This window comes from Saimiri boliviensis, chromosome 7 (assembly GCF_048565385.1).
Source record: "Saimiri boliviensis isolate mSaiBol1 chromosome 7, mSaiBol1.pri, whole genome shotgun sequence".
Lineage (NCBI taxonomy): Eukaryota > Metazoa > Chordata > Mammalia > Primates > Cebidae > Saimiri > Saimiri boliviensis.
Window position 1 is genome coordinate 55471311 of NC_133455.1, and position 12680 is coordinate 55483990.

The window sequence follows — 12680 nt, forward strand, 5'->3', positions numbered from 1 at the left end:
AGAGAAGGCTCTTAACTCAGTAAGAGCACTGTCTTGGTCTTGCCTAACAAATCTGAGAAGCAAGACCTCAAAGGATCAAATTTTCCAAATAACTGCATCCTGAATAAAGCTCAAGAGTTTATAGAAAAACAAAATAATCAGGCACCCAATTTATAGTGTTTGGCATCCAGTGAAAAATTACCAGGCCTGCAAAGAATGAGTGCAAAAAAAATACCAAAACCAACTCACAACTGACAAAAATGTCAACGTTCGCAGGTCAGGATATTAAAAGTTATTAGAACTACATATTTTCAAAAGGTTGAGATACTGAAGATACTTTAAAAGGTCCAAGTCAAACACTGTAGGTGAAAACAAAATATGAGATGAAAATAAACTGAATGGTATTGATTACACATTGCAGAAAAAAAAATTAGTCAACATAAAGACAAATTATCTAAAACAGAGAAAAAAGAACTTAAAAAACCAACTGAGGATTGATCAGTGAGTTGGAAGACAATCTCAAGTGGCCTAACACATGTGAAATTAGTTTCCTGAACGGGGTGGGGAGGAAAAATAATTGAAGAAAGAGTAACTGAAAAATTTCCAAATGTTGATGAAAACTGTAAACCTACAGATTCAAGAAACCGCAGCAGCAACAATGAGACTTTATGATGCTTTGAATGGATACAATCTAAAAACATTGCCGTCTATTAAAAATATTTGTCAGTCTTAGTAAATGATGAGAGACAGTTTTAGCAAAATTTATCTGGGTAAAACACTCATATCCAATTCAAAGGCAATCTTTAAGAGGTATAGCTGGTTTCCTTGAGTTTCTTACTTAGCTGACACAGACCACGGAACATTCTGAATGTTCACTCTACTTGGAATTACAGATTTTTCTATTTTAAGTCACATAAATATATTTAATAGAAAACTCTGGTAACAAGCACTTTACTTTCAGACAAGACGTTAAGATTTTCTATACTGGTATGTACCACTTGTTTCCAATTATGTCTAAAAAATCCTGGACCCAGACATCCATTATCATAGGTATGATCTATCAATCTAGCAAGGACTAGGGGAGAGAAAAAGTAGAAATAAAGAGGAGGAAAATATTGAGCTGGAATGAAAACTGGTGACTTGCTTTACTTTATACAGTCATTCAAGATACTGTTACTTGAGCTCCAGACAGCTCTTGGGGCATTTTTTTCAATATAAAATTATGGCTAGAGTATTAGTCCAATTTGAAAATATTCCTGTTTAATACCACGGGTTCTCAAACCATTAACAACCACTGGAACAATAAGAAAGGGTACATTAGTAATTTCTGCATTTTAAAGTCCCAGATGAAGAAGTTCTCTTTGCCACACGTATCTTCTCAAGTAACTGAGATCAATGTCTGGTAGGCTTCATTCTGCCATATTTTTCTTTTATCTAGTATAGTATCTTTAGACATATTTTAAACTTGGAGATTCATACAGTCCCTGAGGATCCTAAGTAACTCCATGAAATTCAAAATTCTTTAAAAAATTTATTCTCTTTATTTAAAAAAAAACATTAGTTACACACACATGCATACACACAGTTTGGATTTTTTTTTTTTTAAGAATGTTAACACCATCTTTTACGTTTCCAAATTCCTACAGTCCTATGCCACTTGACTCCTAGTTAACCAGGATATAAATAGATGAAATCTTTTCATATCATAGTTACCACTATAATATTTCATCAATTTCCTGATGTAAATTGAGTGAAATCATAAACAAGCACACACTTAAGAGTCAGTATTTATTCTGATTAATATTTTACAAAATTTTGACATTTAATTTATGTAAGGAGGGCTAATTTATTAAACACTTTACAGGTTTTTCTTTCCACAGAATAACACGGTAAGTAGCAAAATAATACTTGGCACAGTTATAAATAAAGAAAATATAAAATAAAAATATCCATAGCTTAAGTACAATGATGCTGTTTTATGCCCATTAATATCAAATTCCTGGAAACAACAAAAATATGAATGAAAAAACTCCAAAGAAGTAATTCATGTTCAGTGCTGAGAATTAAGTTCCTATTTGCTAAAAGTATCCAATTAGGTTGACATGAACTATTCTCAAAGGTTCACCATCATACACAACTTTAGAACTGGGTTTATAGTTGGTTCCACACACAGGACCTACAAAATAATTAAACAGATGCTATACTGCTGCATAGCTGGCTCCTGACCATCTGACCATTTCTGAGTTATAGATTTCACAGGTACTACAAGATGGTTACTACAAAAGCATTCACATTGCTAGTATTTTCCATTAATTATACATCTAGAAGTTTTTTTGTCTATTTAACTGAATGGCATCTCTTTTGCACTGAAAAGAATATTGTACCACAAAGAAAGAACATGGTAACAACATTCTTAGCCAAACTCTGAAAAACCACCATAGTCTTTAACTGTTGATAAAAATGTATTTGATAAAAATGCAACTGAGTCTTCATGTGAAATGGCTCAAAATACAAAAAATTAAAACAAATTCTAGCATTTTATAAATAACTCTGAATTTAAAAATTATCTAAAATTTTCCCCAATTAGTAGTCAAAACTAGCTGACATTTGTAAAGTTAACCAATTTTTACATTCTATGACAAAATGGCACAATGCTATTGCCACCCCACACCCATCTCTTCCCTTTTCAAAAATAAAGTACATATGCCAATTTTCTAATATTAAAACACATACACTAAAGGTAATCTTTATTTGATGTGTGACTTATGGTCAAATAAACTACTATATAAAAATGGTACTTGGAAATACTGAACATCAACTATATACATTTCACTGCTCCTCTTACTAAGGCAAGGGGCGGGTATACCACTAGATTGCTTTAATACCTGTAATCTGCATTTTACGGGGAATACTAGTTTTACCAAGCATCAGACATGCAGTGAACTTGCAGGGTATAATGCCTATTAACAGCAATTTTGAACATCACTAGAAGCTCATTAGTTATCTCCCTTTCTTTTTGGTTGGATAAAATGAAATGAGCAGCTTTAAAAACACTAACACATACAGACACAAGGAGAAAACTATTTGATAAATTATTTATATACAGATACACATTCTTTACACTGGTCTAGGTTCTGTCATCTGTCTGACCACCATTCCCCTACCCTCTCCCACCCCATTCCCTCTCACAGATTTCCCACAGGTTGCTCGAACCACACTGTGCTACAGCACTTAAGATGACTAAACCAAATATTACCCTGTAAACAGTATTTACGGAAGCAGTGACTAGTAGTCCACCAGGAGGGTATGAAAATGCTGTGACAAAAATTGATCAGTGCATCACATTTAACAAAAATAAAATCTTTTCTAAAGCTGTTTCAGAACTTATTCAATATCGGATAAATTGAAATATTCTTATGGATGAAATTCTACTTTCTGATAGGTCATTTTATTAAAACCAGAATATACCATCAGCTTTTCTTTATTCACATGTGCTATGTACACAGATCATGCTCCATCATTAGTTAAATGCCATTATTTTGTCTACAATTATTTTGCAGCTGAGAATTTAAAAAGTATTCCATGTATCACTATTACTGAGAATTTTGCATTATTTGTTCTGCTTTTTTCTTGAAAATACCACCTTAACCCTTAAAAATTGAACTGTTTGAACATCAAATTAAATTCTAATTTATGCTTCACTGGATAGTATCTGCTAGTATACATTCTATGCGGTGTATCATGCACGTAGTAGGGCTTTTAAATTTGAACAAAATAACATGACTTACTATACTCATGCAAGTGCTTCATTATCAGACCGTAAAACCTCAGAGCAAGGTTACTACAAATTATTTCACTGAACAAGAAATATATCAGCATTGCAACAGCTGATAGAAACACATTGTTAGCACATTTTATTGTGAACATTTTCTTCTGCCTTTGAAGTCAACAACACAGTAGATCCCAATCACATGATTTTCATCACAGTATTTACGTGTACATTCTAAAATGTACATAATACTAGTCAATCAACTTAAAACAATGCTCTGGAATTAGATGCAGTACTCCTACTAGATTGCATCATAAAATTAAGTCAAGTAACTTAAGTTTAGTTTTAGTTAAAACTGAACATTTCTGATCAGTACACCATGTCTGTCAATAGAATAAGCATATTCTTTTTTTGTGAAAAATACTGTGAGAACAAAACCCAAAAGTTGAGTATGTTGTGAATTTCCACATTAAGAACCATTAAAATTCTTTTTTTATCATCTGTATGCTTCCCAGAAATGGCAGTGTGTTCTGTCCATGTTTACTTTTGTTAATAAAAGTATTGAAAAAAAAGACTGTAAAATTCACCGTTAGCCCTACACATAGCATGCTCTTGTTCAAAGGATGTGGATTCGAGTGTGAGAGAGACATGGAGAGACACAATTTTCAGGCACCACTCAGCAATATGCTTCATAGGATAAAGATGTTGCTACACCAGCTGGTACCCAGATCCTGATATTTGGTCATATTCTATCGTATATTGCCTGGTCCAGTCCACGATAACAGGACGAAAGAGGCCACAGCATCGAAATTCAAAGAAGTCTATAATATTCCTTACGCATCCGTGGCTGAAGACAGCACCCCAAGGAGAAAAAAATGTCAGTCAGTATAAATGATTAATACATGAATTCAATATAATTTTCGTGTTAAATGTTTTTTTCTAAACTTAAAAACTCAGGTTACTTGCAAGAAGGAACCAATTTATAACTCTATAAAATACATATGTCTTCATGTTTCTCCACTGCTCTGCCAACAATGATTTTTCTCTTTTGCTAATTCAAAGACTTAGACAATTATATTTTAAAGTTATTCAAATGTGCTTTTAAAGCTTTAGAAAATTCTTACTATGTTGCCAGCCTGGCCTCGAACTCTGGGCTCAAACATTCCTCTCACCTCAGCCTCCCAAGTAGCTAGGAATACAGGCATGTAAAACAATGCCTAGCTCCATATGCAATTTTTTGATAAGAAGCCTTTTATTAGTGCTTTTAGGCAGGAGACAAACTACCTCTAAAATCGAGAAAAAAAGTAAAAGACAAAATAATTACAAATAGCATGAATTTGGCAGTGAACCTAAGGATAACAACTTAAAAAAGAAACGTCAAGGGTAAGTTCACGAAATTTCAGTATTCCAGTAACACCTTCAGAGAAGCAGTCAGTTTTATGCCTTACATAATTTTTGTACCTCTGGGAGAATTCTCAAAACTACCCAACTAACTGTTTTTATTTAAAGACATGCTTGCTTTCCAGAAGTATGCCATAATTGACAGTACCACAAAACCTTACGAGTTTGTAATAACTTCAGTAAAACTCAAAGTTTTAAATATGTCATATAATTAGGATCATACTGTTTCCAAGCACCAGATTGAATACAAATTCAAATTAAAAAGAAAAAATATAAGGAGATATCACATTATTATTATATATAATTTATGTGATGAATTACATTATGTTATGGTATAATGGTGAACCGACCAATGCTATTTCTGCAGACATCTTAAATAGGATTTGAAAGCTATTTTACATATCACTAAGTAAAAGAGTCTGGTTAGTAAGAAAATTTATATGACCAGGAAAAATATTAAATTTATAGATATGTACGTACTTGAATGGGCTTTCAATAGATGTTGTTGTGACTTTAAAGTGCTTGTATCTCCTGGCATTCATTCTTTCATTTGTAGTAATACCTAAACATGATATCTAAGAGGAAAGAAAAAGCAAGCCATTATTCTTGTTTTTTGTTTTTGTTTTTTTGTTTTGTTTTGAGACAGGGCCTTGCCCTGTCAACCAGGCTGGAGTGCAATGGCACATTCTCAGCTCGCTGCAACTCTGCCTCCTGGGCAGGCTGAAGTGATCCCACCCCCGCTGCCCCACCAGTAGCCAGGACTACAGGTGCACACACCATGCCCGTCAAATTTTCCCTTTTTTTTTTTTCTGTAGAGATGGGGTTTCACCGTGTTGCCCAAGCTGATTTTGAACTCCTAGGCTCAAGTGATATGTCCACCTCGGCTTCCCAAAGTGCTGGGATTACAGGTGTGAGCCACCATGCCCAGGTGGAAACGATTATTCTTTCTAAATACTTAATGTAAAAAACAAGAATTCAAAGATAACTAGGATAAAGAAAAAAATAACAAAGTCTGTTTTTGGCTTTCTATCAGGAGATCATCAAAGCTAGTTTACATGATATCATTTTGACAGTGAAAAGTGGCCAGTTAAATGTGAAAAATATTTAAAGACAGGTTCCTTGATTGACATTGTGTAAATGGATAGACATTATTCATGCTCAGACAACCTCCCCATTAGCCTCTTTGAAATGAGCTTTTAAAAATTCCTATTTTAAAAAAAGGCTTTAGAATGAATATTGGTAGTTGTGAATAATAAAAATACCATTAAAAACATAAAATTAATGTCATCATCAATCTAACCTCACACACGTTGAACTAGATGTATTTAAGTCTGGAATAACAGAAAAAAATTTCTGTTAAGTACTAAAAGTCAGAGGTTCACAATATGAGAAGAGGAAGGGGAAAAAGAGTGAGGCAGAAAGGAAAACTAAATTGAAAAATTAACGCTTTCAAAGCACGAGTGGTTAGGAAGAGATATATTATTATCTTTTAAGCAGAGATGGAAGAGTTTTCAGTAAGCGCACTAAAAAGAATACACTTGCACATACCTGGTACATCTGACACATGAGTAATACAGCTACCCACATGAAATGGAAAACACTGTTCAGAAACATCCAAAACATCCAAGGTGAACACGTGGCAATTTGAGTAATATATGTCCAAAATCCATCCTTCGTGTAAGTGGTCTCACAGTGGAGTCCCCAGTCTAAAGCCAGAACAGAAGTACTACTCAAATTAACTCAATCATCATCCAAGCACCTCATACAGGCATTGGTGCTGGCACCATTTAGAAAACACAGTCAAACAGTCTAGATTTAATTGATGAGATTCAAGAGCAAATGTTTTCACATTATTACAGAACCCTATTATATCTCAATGAAAAAGAAAAAGACATATGGAAAAGCAGCCACCAATCTTAAAAAGAAAAATTAGTGCATCTTCAGAATAAATAATTGTATTTGATTGGTATTGCATTCACACAATACTTAGATGAGTATTTTCTTTACACAAAGACGATATACCAAAGAAATTTTTTGAAGAGGGAGCATATAACATAACAGGCTGGTGATGTGGGTGGTTTTTTTGAGACAAGCTCTTGCTCTGTCACCCAGGCTGGAGTGCAGTGGCTCAATCAAGGCTCACTGCAGCCTCCACCTCCTGGGCCCAAGCAATGCTCCCACCTCAGCCACCTGAGTAGCTGGGACTACAGGCATGTGCTATCATACCTAATTTTTGTGTTTTTTGTAGAGATGGGGTCTCAAAACTCTTGGTCTCAAATGGCACACGCCTCAGCCTCCCAAAGTGTTGGGATTATAGGCATGAGCCACCATGCCCAGCTAAGGTAGGCTTTTTCTAACACAAAATCTCCTGCTCTTTGAGAGCTGCTATCATGTATTGCTGTTGCTGGCAGCACAGTGTTCTCTCTCAGGTGTGCTGGGCTATAAATTAGGTCAAGTTCTTTGATTTAATCTTCCTACTAATCTTTAACTGAGGTGGTAACCTCCTTTGGTTCATTAGGGCAATAACACTGATTATTAATAATATCTGTGGGCAAGGAAGACTAGAAAATCATCTTTCCAAAACTTATATTTAAAACAGGATCTAATACATCTTTATGCTAAGCACGACTAAGAGCTGAGGCATTGTAACTGATGTATTCATTTAAACTCTTTTCAGATTGCATTCTCAATGCAATAAAAATCCATCATTTCCTTTAAGGTATGAAACCCACATGATGGAAGAACAATTTATCTTTAAAAAGGTAACTTCTGATACTTACTAATATTCTCTAATATGCAATAATTATACCTTACTTTTCAAAATATTTCAAGTCCTCTGCAAATTTAACTGTAAGCATATGTTCCCAACTGCTTGGTAAGAAAGAGAACTAGCACAATCACTTTAATCTATAAGCTACTATAGTAAAGCAAGCACATGATGGGGAAAATGTTGATGTATTTTACCCAGAAGTTTCTCAGAGCCTATTAAACCAGCATGTTTTTCAGAGGACACAAGTATTCAAAGGTTGTTAACGGCTGTTTGTTTATACTGTACATTGGACATAACTGATCTCTATCTTTTTTCCCTTTTGTGTTTCATAAGGTGTCCAAACCATAATTCTAGTTAAAAGACTTTTGTCATTATCATAATTTGTTAGTATGGTAAGTATAATCTGAGTATGCAGAATATTTGTTTTCAAAAGGCAAAAAACCAATTGTACTCACAAGAAATACAACCATAAATCATCCAGCAGATCATAAAAAGCAAAAAGAATAGGTAGCCCATAAAGTATCTATGGTTGCCTGCACCTAAAGAAAAACACAGAAGCAAGTTTTTCAGCTAAGCAAAAACAACGGGTATGTACTTTTGAGGGGTATGCCATGAAAGGTATGCTACAACTGTGCTGATAATCACACATACATTATTTTAAAAAGTGATTTTCAGGAAAAATGTTTTAATAAAAATCTTAAAGAATGCTTACAATTACACACAAAGATATAATAATGCCAATGGTGTTCAAGTCCCAAAGAACTAATTCTGACCTCTAATCCTATTCTTTGTGAGGTTTAAAACAGTCCTATTTTATCTTTACTTTTATAAACTTTATAATCCAACTTTTCCAAGGCTTCTCCTCAACAGAATTACATAATTTTTTGGTAATGTTTCCTTTCTGTCACCTCATAAAATCTCCAGGGCATTTCTCAAACCATGTAGTTTATCTCCTTAGACTACACCATTCTTGAACACTGAGGTATGTATGGTTCTTATCTGTCATTCCTCTCTGCCTCTATACATAATAACATCTTTTTTTTGAGATGGAGTTTCGCACTTGATGCCCAGGCTGGAGTGCAATGGCGCAATCTCAGCTCACCACAACCACAACCTCCACCTCCCAAGTTCAAGCAATTCTCCTGCCTCAGCCTCCTGAGTAGTGAGATTACAGGCATGCAACATCATGCCTGGCTAATTTTGTATTTTTAGTAGAGACAAGGTTTCTCCTTGTTGGTCAGGTTGGTCTCAAACTCCCAACCTCAGGTGATCTGCCTGCCTCAGCCTCCCAAAGTGTTGGGATTACAGGTGTGAGCCACCATGCCCAGCCTACCTCTCATATCATTTCAAATATCATTGCCTTCAGTTCTCTAGTTTAACCAGAAGAAAAAAAAAATTCCCTCCTTATCAATTTCACTGTTACCCAATGGGGAAAGGTGAAAAGAGTAGGCATCAGACAGAATTGATAGAGAAAAGATATCAGGCACTGATTTTGTAATTTTTCCCTCCCTCTCTCAAAAGGGTTGCTGTGTTGTCAACCAGAAGATAACTGGGGAAATTGAAGGGTGAAGAACTTTCTACTGCCTACTTTAATATTATACTTTATTCGTTACCTAAAGTAACTTAAATGAACGATATACAAGAAATTACTAATATAACTTACCTACACAGTTACCCACCCATGGGCAATGATGATCAAATTTTGCTATACACCGGTTGCACACACCACAATGTTTGGACCTCACCGGTTTCCGTATCTGTTAATAGGCATGTTAAAGGATTATGAAAGGCATTGTACTAAAAGAGAAAAGCTGAATATTTTCTCAAAATATAATTATAAAAGATAAACCTATAATTTTTAAACAATATTATACCAAGGTTTCCAAATGAATGAAACCAAAAATCACTATTGTTTTAACAAAATTTCAGCTGCAAAAACAAAGAATAAAATAACGAGGCTACTCTAGAAGATACGCTCTTAAGAATGAAACTGAACCATTAATTTACAAAAACAACTAAAAATTAAACACCAATTTGATGTGATGAATGACACTATGATTAATTCACATCCCTCAAATTTCTGAATAATAGAAACATAGCAATATCTAGTCTTGTAAATGATGTCTCATTATGACTAATGGTCATGATATTGGTTGTTCTTTAATAAAAATTATTCCTTACTAAAAGGAAGTTCAGGCTAAACATGAATTTAAAAAGCTCTTAAAATTCAAACATCAAAAAAATATTTGTCATCTCCAAATTAACAAATCCAGCAAAAAACAGCATATACATATCTATTTCTCTTCAATAAAGTGCCTTTTGAGATCTCAGATTAAGGTACAGCATTTCTTCTGCTGAAATGTATGACCATATCTAAGAATGCAGAACATGCTTAAGAAATTTAAACAGTCACTATTTCTCGCAAAAAAAAAAAAACCATAAAATTCATTATTCTGCTACTGACACGCAATAAAGCATTCACACTTATGATGTCTGTTTCTCAAGTGTTTTAAAATGGTTTTTAAAACCTACATTACTCTAAACCAGCCAAGTGAATACAAGAACTCATTGGTGATCTTCAAAGCGCTGGCAGTCCTAATGCTAGATATATGATAAAAGAGCTGGAGTTATTAACTCTTGCAAGAAAAAAAAATTATAAATATACTTCAGTGTTTCAACAAAAGCACTGCCACTTCTCCATTAGTTTGCATAAGGTCACACACTATTTTGAGGTATCAAGGAAAAGTCACAGTGAGTACACAGTTCTTTTATCTACCAAAATTGTCTGTGGAATAAAGAAAAGAGTAAGTTATTCTTCACCACAGTTGTGACACTAAATCTACTTAGGAGAAGGCAGCAGGCTATTCAAACAATCTCTATCCCCACTTCCAACCCTCGGCTGCAACACTAGTTGCCCTTTGGGCAATGCTAGCAAAAAATCTGAAAAACAGACTGACTAGTTAAGGCATGACTTGGTCTCAAGGTTCCTTGGATCACTTACAAAGTAATCCTTTTTTTTTTTCATTTGAGACAGGGTATCAGTCTGTTGCCCAGGACGGAGTGCAGGGGTGTAATCACTAAATTAATTTATTTTTAAGAAAGCTCTGACCTACACACCTTTGGGACTTGTCTACTTACCAAAATGAAGCATACCCATATAATGACAACTACCTCTGCTGATCTAAAAGATTTTATAATAGGAAGTGTTCTTTACAACAAGAAGTATGTGGCTTATAAATAATATATAATAAAACATTTATGCTATGATAGCAAAAAATAGTCTTATTCTTGCCATCAGATACTTATTTGACAATGAAACTGCTATCTTTGTTGACTATATAATGTGTTTGCCATATGGCAAATACATCAGCACTGCATATTGACTTTGAAAAACAGTGTATTTCCACAGAACTGTAGTGTATTAAAACATTCTAAATATTAAGAAAAAGAATATCAATCTTCTAAATTACTCATTATAAAGCATAGGAAGAAAAACTGTTTTCAGAATGCCCGAATATATAAAAGAATTTAGTTAGTATCTTAAAGTTCCTACCAAAAGTGAAGCTGTATATATTTTGAATATTCAAAGTCATAACTGTTCAAAGAATATTAAGTGTAATAAAGAATTTGCAGAATTAGAACTGTTTCAAAAATTTATTCCATAATCTTAGATGAAGTCAATAACTTTATTTTAATCAGATGTAAAGACATTAGTTCGCTTGCAGTGTATAAGTACAAAAGAGCATTTAGTTTCATGTACGATTTTGGGATATTTCAATTTCCATGTAGAAAAACATAATTTAAGCACTATGGCAGTCTATATATTTTTCACAAATACTAACTGTAAAAACTAAGAGAAAAATACTTTAAACATAAGAGTATTATTCTACAGAAAACTGATGTCTATAATAATAAACAATGTCAGTAGTACTATACCTGACTCTATTAATGAATACTAGTGATTTCATATATATCTTGACCTATGAACTGGCTGACGATGACCACTTTTAAAAATCTATGATAAAACAGTGTTCAAAGTTATATAAACATTCTGAGGTTCCATAGTGTAATGATGAGCACTCAAAGTTACATAAACATTCTGATACAAAAAAAAAAACAAAAAAACACACACCTACTCAAATTGAACTTGGCTACAGGCCATTTTGTCTTAACAGTTATCTAATGGAATTTTCCCATGTGGCTTTTAAATACAAGCATAAATTTTCTTAAAATGTAGTAAAGAAAACAATCTACTAGGGAATCATTATAAACCTTTGATATGAAATACTTTATTACTTAGTTTTTAATTTATTGAGTAACATTTTAAGAGAGAAAAGAGAAAGTGATTGAATACAAATAAATGGCACCTCTGAATCAAAAGTGCAGTCAAGGTCTACCATCAGGAAATAAGCACCTTGGGAAGAAGACATCCTTTAACCACCTTTCCTCTTATATCACGGGGCAGGGAATGCGTTCAGTGAAAGAAATTCTTCCTTTTCCCACACCCCACACCCACTATGCTATGCCACTGTCAGGAGGAAAAGAAGGGAGGGAAGAACAAAGAAGAAAATACTACCAAACAGGTACTGCAGAATATACTGAGGTCCAGACTTCCTGTCTCTGCAAGTTCAACTATTGTCTGTGAATTAAAAAAATAATATTTAATTCAAAACTAAACAATGCTCACCAACTCTTGCCATCACTATGAATCAATAAACATGATTTTCGTCTTTAATTTACTGATGTTTTCAGTTCAAAAAG

At 33.9% G+C, this 12680-nt stretch overlaps 1 protein-coding gene across 2 annotated transcripts in view; it reads right to left on the reverse strand.

The window, feature by feature from the left end:
* Positions 1 to 1497: 1497 nt before the first annotated feature.
* Positions 1498 to 12680, reverse strand: part of ZDHHC17 (zDHHC palmitoyltransferase 17) — a 92765-nt gene continuing 81582 nt past the window's right edge. For both annotated transcript variants that reach the window (XM_074402530.1, XM_074402529.1), the window contains 6 exons: positions 12496 to 12558; positions 9583 to 9676; positions 8375 to 8458; positions 6698 to 6855; positions 5630 to 5724; positions 1498 to 4595 (listed from right to left, as the gene is read on the reverse strand). In XM_074402530.1, coding sequence (XP_074258631.1) covers positions 4457 to 4595; positions 5630 to 5724; positions 6698 to 6855; positions 8375 to 8458; positions 9583 to 9676; positions 12496 to 12558 — 633 coding nt within the window. In that variant the 3' untranslated portion in view covers positions 1498 to 4456. The remainder of the gene's footprint in view (positions 4596 to 5629; positions 5725 to 6697; positions 6856 to 8374; positions 8459 to 9582; positions 9677 to 12495; positions 12559 to 12680) is intronic.